The 15,604-nt window shown below is 55.9% G+C and overlaps 1 protein-coding gene across 12 annotated transcripts in view; it reads right to left on the bottom strand.

Moving 5' to 3' along the window:
* PPFIA4 (PTPRF interacting protein alpha 4) overlaps positions 1 to 15,604 on the bottom strand; it is a 55,207-nt gene that overhangs the window by 22,009 nt on the left and 17,594 nt on the right. For 7 of the 12 annotated variants that reach the window (XM_045456430.1, XM_045456433.1, XM_045456431.1 and 4 more), the window contains exons 6-20: positions 15,312 to 15,401; positions 14,646 to 14,837; positions 14,171 to 14,317; positions 13,751 to 13,885; positions 11,307 to 11,390; positions 10,965 to 11,096; positions 10,619 to 10,681; positions 9,860 to 9,951; positions 7,194 to 7,302; positions 5,415 to 5,623; positions 3,670 to 3,910; positions 3,178 to 3,213; positions 2,828 to 2,961; positions 2,402 to 2,568; positions 238 to 331 (exon numbers count right to left, since the gene is read on the bottom strand). In XM_045456430.1, coding sequence (XP_045312386.1) covers positions 238 to 331; positions 2,402 to 2,568; positions 2,828 to 2,961; positions 3,178 to 3,213; positions 3,670 to 3,910; positions 5,415 to 5,623; positions 7,194 to 7,302; positions 9,860 to 9,951; positions 10,619 to 10,681; positions 10,965 to 11,096; positions 11,307 to 11,390; positions 13,751 to 13,885; positions 14,171 to 14,317; positions 14,646 to 14,837; positions 15,312 to 15,401 — 1,925 coding nt within the window. The remainder of the gene's footprint in view (positions 1 to 237; positions 332 to 2,401; positions 2,569 to 2,827; positions 2,962 to 3,177; positions 3,214 to 3,669; positions 3,911 to 5,414; positions 5,624 to 7,193; positions 7,303 to 9,859; positions 9,952 to 10,618; positions 10,682 to 10,964; positions 11,097 to 11,306; positions 11,391 to 13,750; positions 13,886 to 14,170; positions 14,318 to 14,645; positions 14,838 to 15,311; positions 15,402 to 15,604) is intronic. The other 5 variants (XM_045456435.1, XM_045456434.1, XM_045456432.1 and 2 more) reach the window with 2 other exon arrangements.

The raw sequence follows: 15,604 nt of genomic DNA on the forward strand, positions 1-15,604 counted from the left end.
TCTGCGAGAGATCCACAGGGCCAGGGTCACTCTCCCACTGCCCACCCCCCAGCCTCCTTCCCCGGGCATGTTGTCCTAAGAACCACCTCCCAGCCCCTGATGTGCCCGTGTGGACCAGGCCAACTCAGTTCAGAAAGGGCCTTGCCACGCTCTGGCTGTCTGGGCTCAGTCCCATGACAGGCCAAGTGGGTGAAGGGTTGAGTGCCATCCTGGCAGAACCTGGCCTGTGGCTCTTACTTCTTCTTCAGCCGCCGGTCCTTCTCTGCCTGGGTCCCCAGCTTGGCAGGCACCATGGGCTCCTGCAGACCAAGCTCGGAGTCTGTCAGCATAACTGGAAGGGAAGATGTGGCATGTCAGCCAGTCCCTCTCCTTCTCCTCCCTTGGCCTGGGCCAGGATTGGGGAGCAGACCAGCAGATGTATAACAACCTCAGTGTATAACAACCCCGGAGGCCTGACGGGACCATCCACTATTCCTGGAGCCTCTGCCCAATGTCCCTACATCCAGGCAGCCCCACAGTGGCCATCAAATGGGTCACCCAGCCCAGACTGTCTGCCCTGGGAGCCTCAGCCCTGGAGGCGTTTTCCAGCCCAATGGACCAAAGTTGCCACACCCTTACACCAGCAAAATCCTAGACAGAACTTGTCCCTCCTCCGAACCGAGGTGCAAAGGAAACCCCGAGAGCCAGCCACAAGGCGGGCTACGGGCTCAGAGGATTATCCTCATCTAGTTGGGGCGGGGAAATGGGCACACTAAGAGATGTGCCTCTCGGCCTCTTTCTCAGGGGCACACTTGCACAAACCACAAAGGGGAACATTCCAGCTCTGTCTTCTTCTATAAGGATCTCCTGAACAGATGCCAAAACCCACAGAGTTCACGGCGGGGGCAACATCTTAGAATTCATGAAGTTCTGGTCACTCCATACAGCACAGATAGCAGTAGGTGTGGATAATCCAGAAAACGAGGTGAGATGCTGTCTTAGATGCCACTGGGGCGCGGGGAGCGTAGAAAACCATGAGACTTCGCACAGATCAGACTTTCTCGGCTCCCTCCCAGCCCCATCTGTGGTCAGCTCCACGACTCCCTGCACCCCTGTGGGCTGGGGGCAGGGTGCTCCACCTCAATCCCCTCCCAGGGGACAGGTGCCCACCTTTCCTCCTCCTCCTCCTCCTCCTCACCCAGCTAGCTATGTTCTGATTCACACCATGTTCTGATTCACACCTTCCCTGAGGTGCAAGGTCTAATTATGCCTTTGGGTTCAAAGGTTCCTTTCTTCTAGTTGATCGGGTCCCCTTGCACGCATATGTCAATGCTCCCAGGGGGATGTCAATGCTCCCGTGGCCTTGGGGGAACTTCTCAAGGCCCTTATGAGCTGGCCCCAGCCTAGGATCCAAAGCCATCTCCTCCACTCCTCCCACCCCTTTCTTCCCACTTTGAAAAGACTCCTTTGCAAACAAAGCTCTTGCACCCAGAAGCTGCCTTTCCCAGATCCCCGGTTTCCTCACATACAATTCTTCTTAGCTGGGCTAATTCCTACTCCGCCTTCAAGCTTCAGCCCAGCTGTTACCTAGCAGAGGAAGCCACTGCTGGCGTCCCTACCACTCCATGGCTGAGTTCTGAGTTCCAGAAGCACCCTAAGCATATCGCTATCATTACACTATTTTGGAATCATCTCTTTATTATTTCCTTTCCACTAGACACTGAGCTCCTTGAAGGAATGGCCTACTGCTCCAACACCCAACACTAAGCCTTGTATATAGCAGTTAATAAATGTCTGTTGAAAAAAATGACTGAAAAGATGACAGAAAGCAGGAGAGGGGGCGGGAAGAAGCAAAGGAAGATAGCTGACATTTATTGTGTACCTACCATGTGCCAAGCATGTACGAGAACTTTTTATATTAGCACAGAGGTAGTAATGCTCTTTCCCAAGCGTTTACGCGAATATAAGGTCTACGAAGCCATAATGAGGCATTACGATACGTTGCGTCCGAGGGTCAGGTATACTAGAAATAAGTTCTAATCACGAACTGACTCTCCTAAAGAAAGAACCAAGAAATTCTTCCCGAAGGCCCTGAGAACACCCGAAAACCTCCAAACTGAAAGAAACCTCAGAGGGCCGATCTCTCTCTCCAGACAGGAATCCCTTCCACATCACTCCAAATAAATACCTCCCTCCCTGCAGCCTGGAGCTTCTGTGGCAGGAGCTAGCACCCCCCGAGGCAGCCCGGGGCTCTCACGGAACAGATCTCATGGAAAACCGCTGCTCTCTGGAGCCGAAATCTGCCTGGCTGTGCCTTCCACCCACTGGCCCCCGGGAGGCAGGGGGAGAAGGCTGGATCTGAGTACACCCTCCTGCTCTGGCCCTTCTACTTGCACCCGTTCGCTAGGAAGTGGACAGAAACCATGGCCCGTGGCTCCATCTCGGCTCAGCTGGATTAGCCGGCCCTTCTCCTTCTTCCCGAACAGGCGGCCGATGGACGACTTGATGCCCTTGCGCTTGGCACCCTTGTGCAAGGAGTCCTGGCTGCTGTTGCTGCTGCTGGGGTTGCTGCCCTGATCCTCCAAAGCACTACAGGATGACAGCCAGGAGCGGGTGGAATGAAAAGAAACATACTTTAATTATAGCAGGAGTCAGGGACGTTAGACCTCAGGAGAACTTAACAGGAGGTTGGAGGTGGGGGGCGGGTATGATCAGAGCAGGTGACCAAAGGAGATGTGGGAATGTCCTTCCATGATGGCATTTCAAAGAGAAGTGAGATGTTCTCTTGAAACAGGGAGGACATGACCATGGCGGTAGAGAGACTCAAGGTGGGGCCCGTGCCACTTACCTTTTGCCTTCTTCCTGGCTCAGGGCTGGGTGGCCAAGCTTCTCTAGCCGCAGCGTCCTGGGTGAGGAAGGAGGAGAAGTCTCACATTTTATGGTGGCTTTATCCTCCCGGTTCTCTTCCCGAGACACTGGCGACTGAACAGACAGTGAAGCCGTCAGGGGATAGAGGGAGAGATCTGGGGCCTGCCTACCCAGCCCGGACAAGGCAGAGGAGCTTGGAGAAGCGCAATGGGAAGGCCTGGGGCCTCTCTGAGCCCAGACTCAGACTCAGGGGCCCAGGGGAGAGAGGCCGAAAGGGAAGGGCCTGGGAGAATTAACCCGTTAGTACCTGGGTCCTCAGGCAGCACTCACCAGCAGCTTCCTCCTATGCTTTCTTAAGTCACTGGGCTGGAAGAGAGAGTGAAGGGTGAGCTCAGAATCACCCTCTGGATGCCTGAAAGTCAACCCCAAGGGGAACCTGGTGGTCTTAGGATGAGAAGATAGGATTCAGTGCCTCACACAGGCCTTGAGAGAATACGAGAGCAGAAAAAAAGCTGGCCTGATGAAATAAGTCAGGGCCACCCCTGGAAGAAAGGGAGAGGTATGGGCAGGGGGTGAGTTTCTTACGCATTCTGTGCTTATCCAAGAGAGAGGGTTCAGGAAGATATGACAGGCCCTTTCCAAACCCAGAAGGACATGTTGGTGGCCTGACAGGCCGGGGTCTGCATACATCATGGGAAGAAGATGCCAGCCCCAACTGAGAGGGAGGGAGCCCTCCCCTGCCTTAGCAGCTCCCCTCGGCCAGCCCCCAACGCAGAGCCCGGCCATGACAGGGCCGCTCATCAACTGCCCCAAGACTCTCACCAGGGTCATGACCCCCATGCGGTCCAGGTCCTGGGCTGCACTGCGGGAGGTGAGCTTGGGTGTGGAGCGGCCGCTGAGCGGAGGGGACGCGCTGGCCAGGGACAGGGCGGTCAGAGAGGTGGGGATAGAACCGCGTTTGCGCAGCTGGGTCAGGTTTAGGGCCTCCATGCTGCCACTGGTCACTCGAGTCTCAATCTCCTCGGCACGGAGCTCTGTGGACTCCTTCTCTTCCTGGATCATCCTGGGGAAACCAGACCCTGAGTTGGCCCCTCCGAGGCCCAGCAGGAGGCCGGTGGCGGCAGCGTCCGCGCTCACCACCCTGGGACCCCGGGCAGAAGGCCATGCCTGGGGTGGGGGAGCCACGCTGTGTCTGGCATGGCCTCACCGACACAGCCGGCCCTGCCCACCGCAGCTCAGAAACATCGCTCTCTCTCTCCCTCTCTCTGCGTCTCTCGTCAGCTGGCCTCACGTAACAAAACTCCCCAGTCTACCAAAAGAAGCTGTGGGAAAAGGAGGCATGTAGTCAGTGGCATACAAGCCATCCTGGGAGGCAGAATTCTTGACCTACCACTAACTATGCGGGCAACCCTGAGTCAGGCTCTCCGGCCTCAGTTTCCCCATATCCCCAACGCCAGGAGGGGTCCAAGCCAGCAGTTCCCAAACCCACGTCCTTCCCCAAACCCATTGTCCTTTAACTGACAATGACCCCGAAGGAGTTTTCCCTGTTAGACAGAAAAATGAGAAAACTGATGACCATGGGAGGGGGGAGGGCCGGGGGAAGGGGAGCGCGTGCGCACTCTCACACACGCGCGATGACGTAACATGCCTTCTGTCCTCCGGGAGCAGGGCTTGTCTTTATCCTGAGAGTGTCTTCTGACACTAGGGAATGTTAAAACGCCCTTTCTTTTGTACAATAGTTGTGATAGGAAACAGCAGCTACCATTCCTGATTGCCTCTGCAGAATAAAAGTTGGCGGCCCTGTGTGTGTGTGTGTGTGTGTGTGTGTGTGTGTGTGTGTGTTATGATGTTTTCCTTTTAACTGGTCTGTGAAATCCAAAAGTGTGGGAACCACGGAACCAGATGCCCCTGATAGCCCTCTAAAGCTCTGATGCACTCGGGCTCAGATTCTCCCTTGCCGTTGGTGATAAACATTAACAGCCCCCCTACAAAGGCAGGGTAAAGTACAGGGCTTGGTAACTTTCCCCGCCACTGGTTTCCACTTGATGTCTTGTTAGGGATGGAAGACATGCTACAGTGCACTGAGTGTAGACCTGAGTTTGAATCCTGGTTCTGCCACTTACTCTGTGGCTTTGGGCAAATCACTTAACCTGTCTGGTTTCCGTTCCCTTGTCTGTAACATGGAAATAATGCTGCTTCCCCCGGAGGCTAGTGAGACTGACAGCAGCATTTATACAAAGCTCTCACCCTGAGGTGACCTCAGTAAGTGCGAGCTAGGCTCTTAGCGATGACATTTAGCTGCAGGAACACAGCCTCCCAAGCCCTAGGAGGGGAAATGAAGTCTGAGAAGTCAGTCTGAGACCCCACCCCTCTCCGTCCAGTAGTGGGCCTGAGACACCCCCCCCCCACACACACACACACACACACACAGAGTCCCTAGACCAAGCACTCGAAGGTACAGCTGTTGGAGACAAGCAAATACATGAAGAATTTTTCCTGCAGGGCCCAAACCCAAAGGGGCCCCTGTCCTTCAAGGTACCTCCCAGACCCTCCACCCCTGCCCTAACCTGATCTCCTCGTTGATGGCATCCAGCTGCTCCTGGAGCATCATGGCCAGGGTCTGGGCGTCCGAGTGGCCGCTGGGAGAGACAACATCCACGGAGCCCACCAGACCCCCTGGCTCATCCTCATCCACGTCGGAGATCTCAGGGTCGCTGTCAAAGGCAGGGGTGGCTGTGGGCGCCAGCACCCCAGGCAGTGGAGAGGGCTCCCAGCCCTTAGCAAAGGAGGGGAGAAGGGTAGTAATAAGACACAACAGACGGGCTGAGGAGCAGGACCCTCCCCACCTGTACCAGCAGCACTGGCATCTCCGGGGGACTTGTTAGAAGTGCAAAATCTCGGGCCCCGCCCCCGGCCTTCATGATTCAGAGTCTGCATTTTAACCAGATTCCCAGGTGATTTATGTGCCTGTTAAAGTCTAAGACGTAATACTCCAATTCAAGGAGCCAGAGTGGCAGAGTGGTTAGGCACAGATTCCAGAGAGAGACTGCCTTGCTTTGAAACCTGCCGGGCAACTGTGGTAAAGCTGTGTCACCTCTCTGTGCCTCAGTTTCTTCGTCTGTACAACAGGGATAGTAGTAGAACCTACTTTGCAAGTAATTACGAGAACTGAGTGAGGAAATGCATGTGAGGCACTTAGCACAGTGTCTGACACAAAGTAAGCACCGTATGCAGGCTATCCCTTTCTATTAACACAAACTCTCCAAGAGTAACCAGACCCAGGAGACAAGAGAAACCAAGCAGTCCTGACTGCCTTGTGTCTCCCAGAGTTTCAGCACATCACAGGGCCCTGTAGTCAACCCTGAGAGGTGGTGGCTTCTCAGAAGTCACCTGCAAACCTCGTCGGTGGACAAAGGTGTGGAAGAAGGAAGAGCACAGAACTGAATGAGCCAGAAGAGCAGGAGAAGAAAAGGAAAGGGACCAGAGACAGAGAGGTGCCCTAACCCCATCCTCTGGGACCCAACCCCCCAAGGTTCCCCTTAGGGTTCCTTTCTAGCTCCTGGGCACCTGCTGTGTTCTTAAAAACAGAAAGAGCAAAGGGTGAGGGGAGAGAGAATGAGAAGCCTTCGTTCAGGCTGCGATTCCATCAGACTAGGGCTTTCCTAAGGGCAGAGATGAACCTTCCCCTATCAGGCTAGGAGTTCCCCACTTCTCTACATGTATGTTGTAGTGCCTCGGCGCAGGTAGAGGGCCCGGGCTCAAGACAAAGCACGCTTAACCATTATGGGGTTAAGACAGAATCACATTGCCCCCCAAAAAAGAGGAAGTTGGTCCTTTTCTGCCCCTATCTTTCTTGTCCCCTCCGCCCGCCCCAGTTCCCCAGGCAGTCTCAGCATGAACTTGAAGCTGCTTCTCAGAAAACTTCAGGTGCCATCCCCAGGGCCAGTTAACCTGCCATCCCTCCCTCAACTCCCCCACAAACCACAGCTTTTGTTCCAGAAAGCTTGCCAATTCCGTCTCGCCCCTGCATCTCCCACCCCGACCACTAGAAACACACGCCTGCACGCCCAGGCACACGTGCACACACTTCAGTGGGGCCTCAGGGACTGGCTGGCCGCCCGCCAGCCCCTACCGCTTGCCCACCAGGAGGCCAAAGTGAGGGGGCACAGCTGTTGCAGCTGACAGTGGCCCCAACCCCGGCTGCAGCTGTTGTCCACACGGGGGGACGGGAGGGGGAGGATTTGCACCGCACGCCAGCCGTCTGTGAAACTGGAGCCAGGCACGCGGCTGAACTGACCCCAAGCTCCCTGGGGAGACCCCTCCACACTCACCCCTCCACCCCTCACCTTGGCAGACTCCTCCCGCAGTGCCGAGTAGCGGCGATGCAGACCTGAGGGCGCGTGGGTGGTTGTGCTCAAGGAGAATCGTACGTCCGCTGCACTGCCCATATGCGACCTTGAGTGTTCAGGGGGAGAAAAGGCCAGCCCTGAAGACTGAGTGCCCCGGCTCACACCCGCTAGGTCCAAAGGGTTAAAGGATCTTCAGTTTGGCAAAGAGAAGTCTTAGCAGGCATAGAGCTATTGTAAATGGTTTAAGGACTGCCATGTAAACAAGATTCGATTTATTCTCTGGTGCCCCAGGGATCAGAATGGTCCAGGGGAGAAAGTTCTAGGGAGGCAGCTTTCCATTTAACATAAGAAGCATCTTGGGTGCACCTGGGTGGCTCAGTCAGTTAAGCGTCCGACTTAGGCTCAGGTCATGATCTCACAGTTTGTGGTTCGAGCCCCACGTCGGGCTCTGTGCTGACAGCTCAGAGCCTGGAGCCTGCTTCGGATTCTGTGTCTCCCACTCTCTGTGCCCCTCCCCGGCTCACGCTCTGCCTCTCTCTCTCAAAAATAAATGAACATTCAAAAAAATTTTTTTAAAGAAAATATAAGAAGCACCTACGAATGGTAAAATTTGGCTTGGGATGCATCTGGTGGCTTTAGAAAAGCTGTCTGTCTGTCTCTCTCTCTCAAAAATTAACATTTTTTAAAAAAATGTTTGAGGTGGAGTGGGGTGGGGCGCCTGGGTGGCTCCGTTGGTTAAGCATCTGACTTCAGCTCAGGTCACAATATCACAGTTTGTTCAAGCCCCGCATCGGGCTCCGTGCTATCAGTGCAGAGTCCTCTTGGGATCCTCTGTCTCCCTCGCTCTCTGCCCCTCCCCCGCTCATTCGCACACAGGCTATCTCTCAAACATAAATAAACATTAAACAAAAATTTAAAAAGCTGAGCTCTCCATCAACGAGTTATTCAAGCAGCAGCTCTCGGGCCCTGACAAGAATGGTGTGGGAGAGCTCCCGGCATTGAGAGACTTTGGAAGGAAGGATCTCTAAAAGTCCTTTTAATCCTGAGGGCCTTTGTTTCTTCGCTTTCTCCTAAGCAACATTCCTTGGGTTTCCCCATAATCTGGAAGAGTCCCTAGCCAAAATTCAACCCAGGTATATTTCCTACCCCCAGGAAACTTCAGGACACCCTGATACCATATCAGAGACATGGGCTAGAGATGCCCCAAAGGTCTATTTCAACTCTGAGATTTTAGAATCCCAGTTATGATGCTCTGGAATGTCTGGAAGCCTTCCCTAGTGACGCTTCTTCCCTATGCCTTCCCAATTTGGAAGCCTTGAGGGGGCCCAGGGCAAAGGGACAGGGCAAGCCTACAGCGGATTGTACAAGGTAGCTGCAGGGAAAAGGGAGTTTCTGCTTATCTCCCTCTCCTCCCCTGCAGTTCAGTCCCAATTCCATGATGGGTCCTGTATTTCTACGGTCAAAGCCAAGAATTCCCAACCATTAAGGAAAGCAAGCAGTGGCAAATGGCTTGGTATACTCTAAGTCATGTCTTATTTATGGGGGAGGGGGGGGTCTCTTCTGAGAAACCTATGGGAAGGAAGAAATCAGAGGAATCCCACCTACTATTTCCTGTTTCCACTCCCTGCTTCTCTCCATACTCCTATACAACAATTTCTGATGAACTTGAAGATGGTACTTACATCTCTACTATTCCAGACAGCCACAGGCTTCTCTTCTTCAAATTCAACGTCCCTTTCCCTAACTCAAACCCTACCCCTCCACACATATATATGCATGTACCCATTTCCTTCAGGGAAGCTGATCCCCATCTCCCTGATATGGCAAGAGCACGACCTCTGAGACTCTCTTCTGTGACACTTTGGTTTGGAAAGAAAACAGCCAGGAGCCATGAACCTCAAGTGGCATCACCTACTAGTATCTGCAGTCTTCACCTTGCCTCTCTGGGCAGAGAAGTAGGGGCAGGATTGAGGTCTGAGTTCAATGTCAATGACTTCGCAAAATGTGTGTGTGTGTGGGGGGGGGAATCCAGTAGTTTCCTAAAACGTGGACCTAATTCAAACACTAGGTAGAAAGCTCCACTCACCATCTCTTCAAATGTTTTTGGAAAAAGGGATGTCACCAACCATGGACATGGCATCTCAACTTCCAACAGTAAGGAAGTCCTTAATGCCTCACTTCAGTCTCTCAAGCTGCCTTTCTGCCCCCTGCCTGCTACCTGAACCTAGGCGGTCCTTAACTCTCAAACAACAATCCTCCAGAGCCCTAAAGATGGTGACTCAAAAGAACTAGAATGAGCCAGACATTCGCCATGAGCAAGTCCTGTGGGACATGGGTGAGCATGTAACTCAGCAGACCCCTTGCAAGGGCATCATGCCCTCTGTCAAGGAAAACAGCATGGCCTGTGTCCCGTGGCACTGGGGAAGGAGTATCCTGTCTTTACTTGCCCCTCAGCATCCCTCAGCTCAGAGGACAGGTGCTCCTTCTAAGCTGCCCAAGTGAGCTAGGTGACTTTGACCAAGTTCTTGGAGCCTCAGTGTCCCACCCTGGATAGGAGGAGGACCCCTGAGGTCCTGGGCGGTCTTTTGGTGGGAGGAAGTCTCCTTCCTCAGGGTCCATCCAGGACCCCATCCCAGCACGCCCAGCCTCCCGCGCTCCAGTACCTGGAGTGGATGCCATCCACAAACGGCCCCCCTCGACCCTTCAGCTGGTCCACCTCTTGGCGCAGCTTCTCAATCTCTTCAGACAGGCGGCCCTGTGCCAGGCAGACCCGGGGTGGGGGTGGGACCAGGGAGGGGCGGAGAGGGGAGAGAGGGACAGAGAGGACAGCAGAGTTGGGGAGAAGCAGAAGAATGTACTGCAAAGTCCAAAGCCAGGGGCCCCCGGCCAGGCTCACAGATGACACCAAGAGAAGAGGTCCAACTGGAAAGGGAGCAGAAAGGTCGGCAGTGGGCAGGCAGAGGGGCAGGGCCGGAAGAGGGTCTGTCTTGGCTAAGGATTCTACCGGAATAGGCCTGCTGAGCCCTCACCACCACACAAACGCATGGCAATGGAGGCTGGACAGCAGAGGGGCGCCCGGTGCCCGCCCAGACCTCACAGACATTGCTGAGGCAGGCACAGTGCCTAATCCTCCCAGAATCACCAGACTCCTGCCTTACCAGGTTTGAGGGCCCCACCAAATCTTTCCCTGGGCCCTGCCTCTCTGCTGCCCACCCTATGCCCTATGCTTATGGCCTCCGTTTCTTCTTTACATGTGGGTGGTGATGCACCCACCGTGACGGGCTCTAGCGAGGATCAGTGAAATAGTCTGTGCCCGGACTAGCGTGGTGCTGGGTGTCAGAGCAGCTGCATGAAACACAGGCATGTTCCTCACCGCAAGCCCGGCCCTCCCAGGCTGGCGGGGCTGGCCGGCAGCTGGGTACCTTGTGATGGTGCTGCTCCTCGATCTGCCGCTGGGAGCTCTCCAGCTCCTGGATCAACGTGTTCTGGGGGAGAAGAGCTGCGAGCTAGGGACTCCGCCCCGCACCTTCCTCCTCCCCGCCCCACCTCCCCAGGCCAGCCCGCCGCCCCCCCCCCCCCACCCTTCCCGCTCCTCCTTTCTCCAGCCTCCCTGGGGTCAGTCCACTAGTGTCTGCGGAATGGACACGCCCCGCCCCTAACCCTCTCAACATCCCGATTCCTCCCCTCGGGGCCCGCCCGGCTCCACCCACACCCACCCCTCGCCCCGCCCTGGCAGCCCCGCCCACCCGGGCCGGGGTCCCACCGCACCTTCTCCTCCAGGGCCGCCATTCGCTCCTTGAGGTGCAGCTGCAGTCGCTCGTTGGACTCGCTGAGCAGCCGGTCGACGGTGTCTGACAGCCGCTTGTTGTGGTCCTCGTTCATCTTCTCCCGCTGGCGCACCTGCATAGCCAGCACACCTGGCACCAGGTCACCCCAGGCCCTTCCCGGGGAGCCATCCATTCCCCCCCAGTTCCAGCCCACTCACCTGACCACCTCCTCCTGCCCCTCTATGGCTCTGTCCCTGGCCAGGCCCCTCCCAGCTCCCACCATCCTGGGAGGCTGCCCTGGGGACAGGGAGGGGGACCGAGAGCCCCAGCCCGGTGCCCTCACCCTTGCCAGCTCCTGGTTCTTCTCCTCCAGCTGCCCCTCCAGCTGCCGCAGGTGTTCCTCAATGTTGCCATGCCTTTCTTCAGCCTGGAAGCAGGGATGGGTCAGTGCAGCCTGCTGAGGCCCCCACATCCCCCAGTGCCAGGGTGCCCTTTGGGGGATCAGGGCCTCAGTACCAACGAAGCCTAGCCCTGGACCTCTCACCTCGGAGCAGAACTGCCATCACCACTGCCCTTCTCCCCAAGTACTCTCTACCCCCTGCCAGGTGTTTTCCCCACCCCATTCTTCCTGCTCAGGGCCTGCCTTAAAACATCCCAGGGGCACCTGGGTGGCTCAGTCAGTTAAACGTCCGACTCTTGGTTTTGGCTCAGGTCACGATCTCATGGTCTGGGCCCCACATCAGGCTCTGCACTGACAGTGAGGAGCCTGCTTGGGATTCTCTCTCTCTCTCTTGCTCTCTCTCTCTCTGCCCCTCCCGCATTCATATTCACTCTCTCGCCCGCTCTCTCTCAAAATAAATAAATAAACTTAAAAATCCCAGAGCTGGCAGCCCAATGGACTGTAACTTCTCTCCATGCTCCCAGAGAAAACTCCACCGGAAAACATGAGCTACCATAAATCTGTACGCCTCCAGGCAGATGCACCTGCACTTAAGAGTATGGACGCAAGCCAGACTGCCTGGGTTCGAATCCCGGCTCCCTCCCTTCCCAGCTGTGTGGGCAAGTCATTGAACCTCTATGTGCCTTAGCTTCCTCAACTGTAAAACACGGATAACAACAGCACCTATGCCCATTGGACCACTGCAAGGACTAAATGAGATAATCCATGGCAAACACTTAGGACGCAATCAACACTCAGTAAATGCCAGCCATGGTTATCATCTTTGTAATTAAACGAGCCAAAGTAGAGTGGTCTCCCTTCCACTCATGTGTCTCCAGAGATGGAGACCCCACTGTCTCTGTTGACTAGATATTCCAGACTATCACACATCTCACAGTCAGGAAATCCTTCCTTAAAGCCTCCCCCCCCCCCCCCCGCCGCTGCCACTGAGTCATTTGAACATATTATTCAGTTCAGCCCATCCTTCCTGGCAGTTTTGGGAGATACTCAAGCTGATGGCTCAGCATCCCACATGTGACATCTTCTGCTGCACTTTAAACCCAGCACTTCATCCCTAGGAGCTAGAAAGGTCTTAGACACCACCAAGTCCAACCCCATCATCATGGAGATGATGGCATCATCAAAGAGATAACGACACTGACACCTGATTGGGGAGGGGGTGACTTTTCTCAGGTCACGGAGCCAGTTGGTGGCAGAAGCAGACTTGATCCTGGGTTTCCCCGAGGACAGCCAGGCTGCAGGTTCTCGCCGCAGCGCCCCCAAGCTGCCACCCTGCCACACTGGCCAGCCTGTGTCCTCCCAGGCTCCGGGGGCCTGATGCTTACTTGATTTCCTTCTCTCAGTGGGCCGGAGGGAGGATAGCGAAGGTGATCCCAAGTGAGGCCACCCCTGAAGGCATCCAGCCTGCTGCAGACACCCCTAAATTCTCTTGATTAACCCATCCCATGCCTATGTCTGTGCATTTACCCAGCTCTTCCAGATCCTGTGATGTTCCAGCCTGCACACCTCTTAAGAATGATTACTCCACAAAGTTAACTACCCATCAGGTACAACTCTATTGCCTTGCATTAATCCTAAAGCTGCCACCTTCAAGCAACCAGAGTTGGTCCCAGAATGCTTCGATTTGATAAACAGAGGTATACTCAGCGGCACCTGGGTGGCTGAGTCAGTTAAGCATCTGTCTTTGACTCAGGTCATAATCTCGTGGTTCGTGAGTTCAAGCCCCACATCGGGCTCTGTGCTGTCAGTACAGGGCCTGCTGCAGATCCTCTGTGCCCCCCTCTCTCTCTGCCCCTCCCCTGCTTGCACTCTCTTTCTGTCTCTCTCAAAATAAATAAATAAACTTAAAAAAAAAAAGAAAGAAAGAAAGAAAAAAGAATGATCAAAGAGTATAAAATAAAATGTTAAAAAAAAAAAAAAAAGCTCGGTCTAAACTCCCACCCTCCACCCCCTCTGATCCTATCTCCTCTCGGAATTCATCTTTCCAGAGACGAAAGTCCTAATTTTTCGACTCCAGCCCCACACAAAAGGAAATATTAACACAAGAGTGTAAGTGATAAACGCTCTGCATCCACGCAGTCTCATCTACTTCTCCCAGGGCTTCTCCACCCCTTGTCAGGGGACTGTCCCCTCCCTGCGGGGTGATGAGGGCAGGGATTGGTCTTCCAACCGACAGACACGGACAGTGGAGTCATGCCGTGGGAAGCTGTCTCCTGGCTCCCGGTGCCGCGTGCCTCCCGCTGTCTCCACTCACTGCCTGGCTCCATAAGAGCTCCGGGAGCGGAAAGGGAAGCAGGGGCAGACCCCCGGGCCCCGGGCCCACTCGCCTTGGTGAGGGCCGCGATTCTCTGAGCCAGCTCGGCCTCCACCTCCGGCAGCGTCTCGGCCTTGCGCATGGTCTGCTGCAGCTTCTGTTCCGCCATCTCCAGCAGCTCCTGCAGGTGTCGGGCCTTCTCCTCACACTAGCACGGGGTGGGGCGGGGCGGGGCGGGGCGGGGGAGAGTTAAGAGGGGACACCGAAGCCTCCCGACCCTCTGCCCCAGCCTCAGGACTGAGCAGGTGCCAGGCCAGAGAAGCAAAGGACAACCTTGGTTCTTGGCTGCCCAAGAGGCCTGGCTTCCCCTTTCCCAAGGTGACCAGCAGGACCCCCAAGGGCTCCTGGGCCACCAAGGGGAGGTTCCGGCATGACCACCAGGGCCTCCAGGGTCAAGTATGAGGCCTGCCCCCACCCCATCGGGAGGAGTTACCTGACGGTGCAGGGACTCCTTATTGGCCAGCTCGTTCTCCAATTTGTCGTTGAGGTCATGGATGGAGGTGGCCTCACGCTGAGCAGCCAGGTAGCGCTTCTCTAGTGTCGTGATTCTCTCCTCCATGTCCTCCTTCTGGGCCAGAGCCTGGGCAGGAGAGGAGGGGACAGGACGGAACGTCATCAGCTTCACCCCACCCCCATCCTGTCTGCACCTCCCCACCAATACCTGGCTGGCTGTATCTTCCCCACATCGCCCTGCCAGTTTCTGACCTTGACCCATCCCTCCCGCCACTCCTCCCCACAGTGGAGCCCACCCAGTATTTAGTCTTAAACCCCCCAGCCCCGGGTCCGGCCCTCCCTCCATCCCCAGGGCATCCAAGCAGCTCCCCTCCCGGGTGCCGAATGCCCCCAGGCAACCAGATGGGGCGGGGGGGGGGGGGGGGGGGGGGGGGGGGGCAGGGGACCTTGCTCACCTCCCGGAGGTCCCGCTGGTGTTTGCTGCTCAGTTCCTCCGACTTGATGAGGTCCCGGCGGGCCGTGCCCAGGTCCTCCTCAAGCTCGGCCACGGTTGCTGTCAGGGTGACCAGTCGCTCCCGGGCCTGGCTCAACTCAAAGTTCTGCTTCTCCAGGAGCTCCTGCAGCTCCTCTACCCGGCCCGTGTCATCCTCCAGGGACAGTGAGCCACCAGTCAGTCCTCAGGGCCCAGGGTATCCCACTCCCCTGGCCCACCCCAGGGATAGCACAACCAGAGCAGACCACAGCTCTGCCTCCAATTTCAGTGCGCACCACCTCCTGCTGTCTCAGACTCTTGTAACCTAGGAAGGGGCCTGACTAGGGGAACAAAGGCTCAGAGAGAGAAGGGATCTCGCCTGACACCGACACACCAGGTAGACGGCACCTAGCGATTCAAGTGGACAACGTTATTATGAGCCAGCAGCATGTTGGGCACACACACACGCTCAAGATCTATAGATTTCATTGCAGGCAGGGTGGGGGAAAGAAGGAGACAGAGGTGGCAATATTGGAGAAAGTCCCAAATTTGATTCAAGCATTTGCTCTGCTGAACTAAAGCGGGGTAGGGCCCTCACCTCCCGTCTGGCGGAAGACCTGCCCCGGCCACGCAGTTTCCCATGACCCACCTTCCGCAGGCGCTTTGGTCCCAGCTCCACGGCCCCCTCCTCTTCTGCCGCTCCATCCCGCGCCCCTGCCCCCTGCTGCAGGGCAGATACCTGTAGGGCACAGCCCCCAGGGCAGTGAGTCAAAGAGGAGAGAACCTCCTGTATGTTCCAGACCCTTCGGAGTCCCCTGCCTCCCAGCCTCGCCTTGGCTAGCGGTCTCCAGCCTTGACGGTGGGAGAAATCCAGTGCAGGACAGGTTGGGGCGGATCAGTAAACCTGCCGTGGCTTCCAGGAGCCGTCTGCAGGTGGACGGC

Source organism: Leopardus geoffroyi, chromosome C3 (assembly GCF_018350155.1).
Source record: "Leopardus geoffroyi isolate Oge1 chromosome C3, O.geoffroyi_Oge1_pat1.0, whole genome shotgun sequence".
NCBI lineage: Eukaryota > Metazoa > Chordata > Mammalia > Carnivora > Felidae > Leopardus > Leopardus geoffroyi.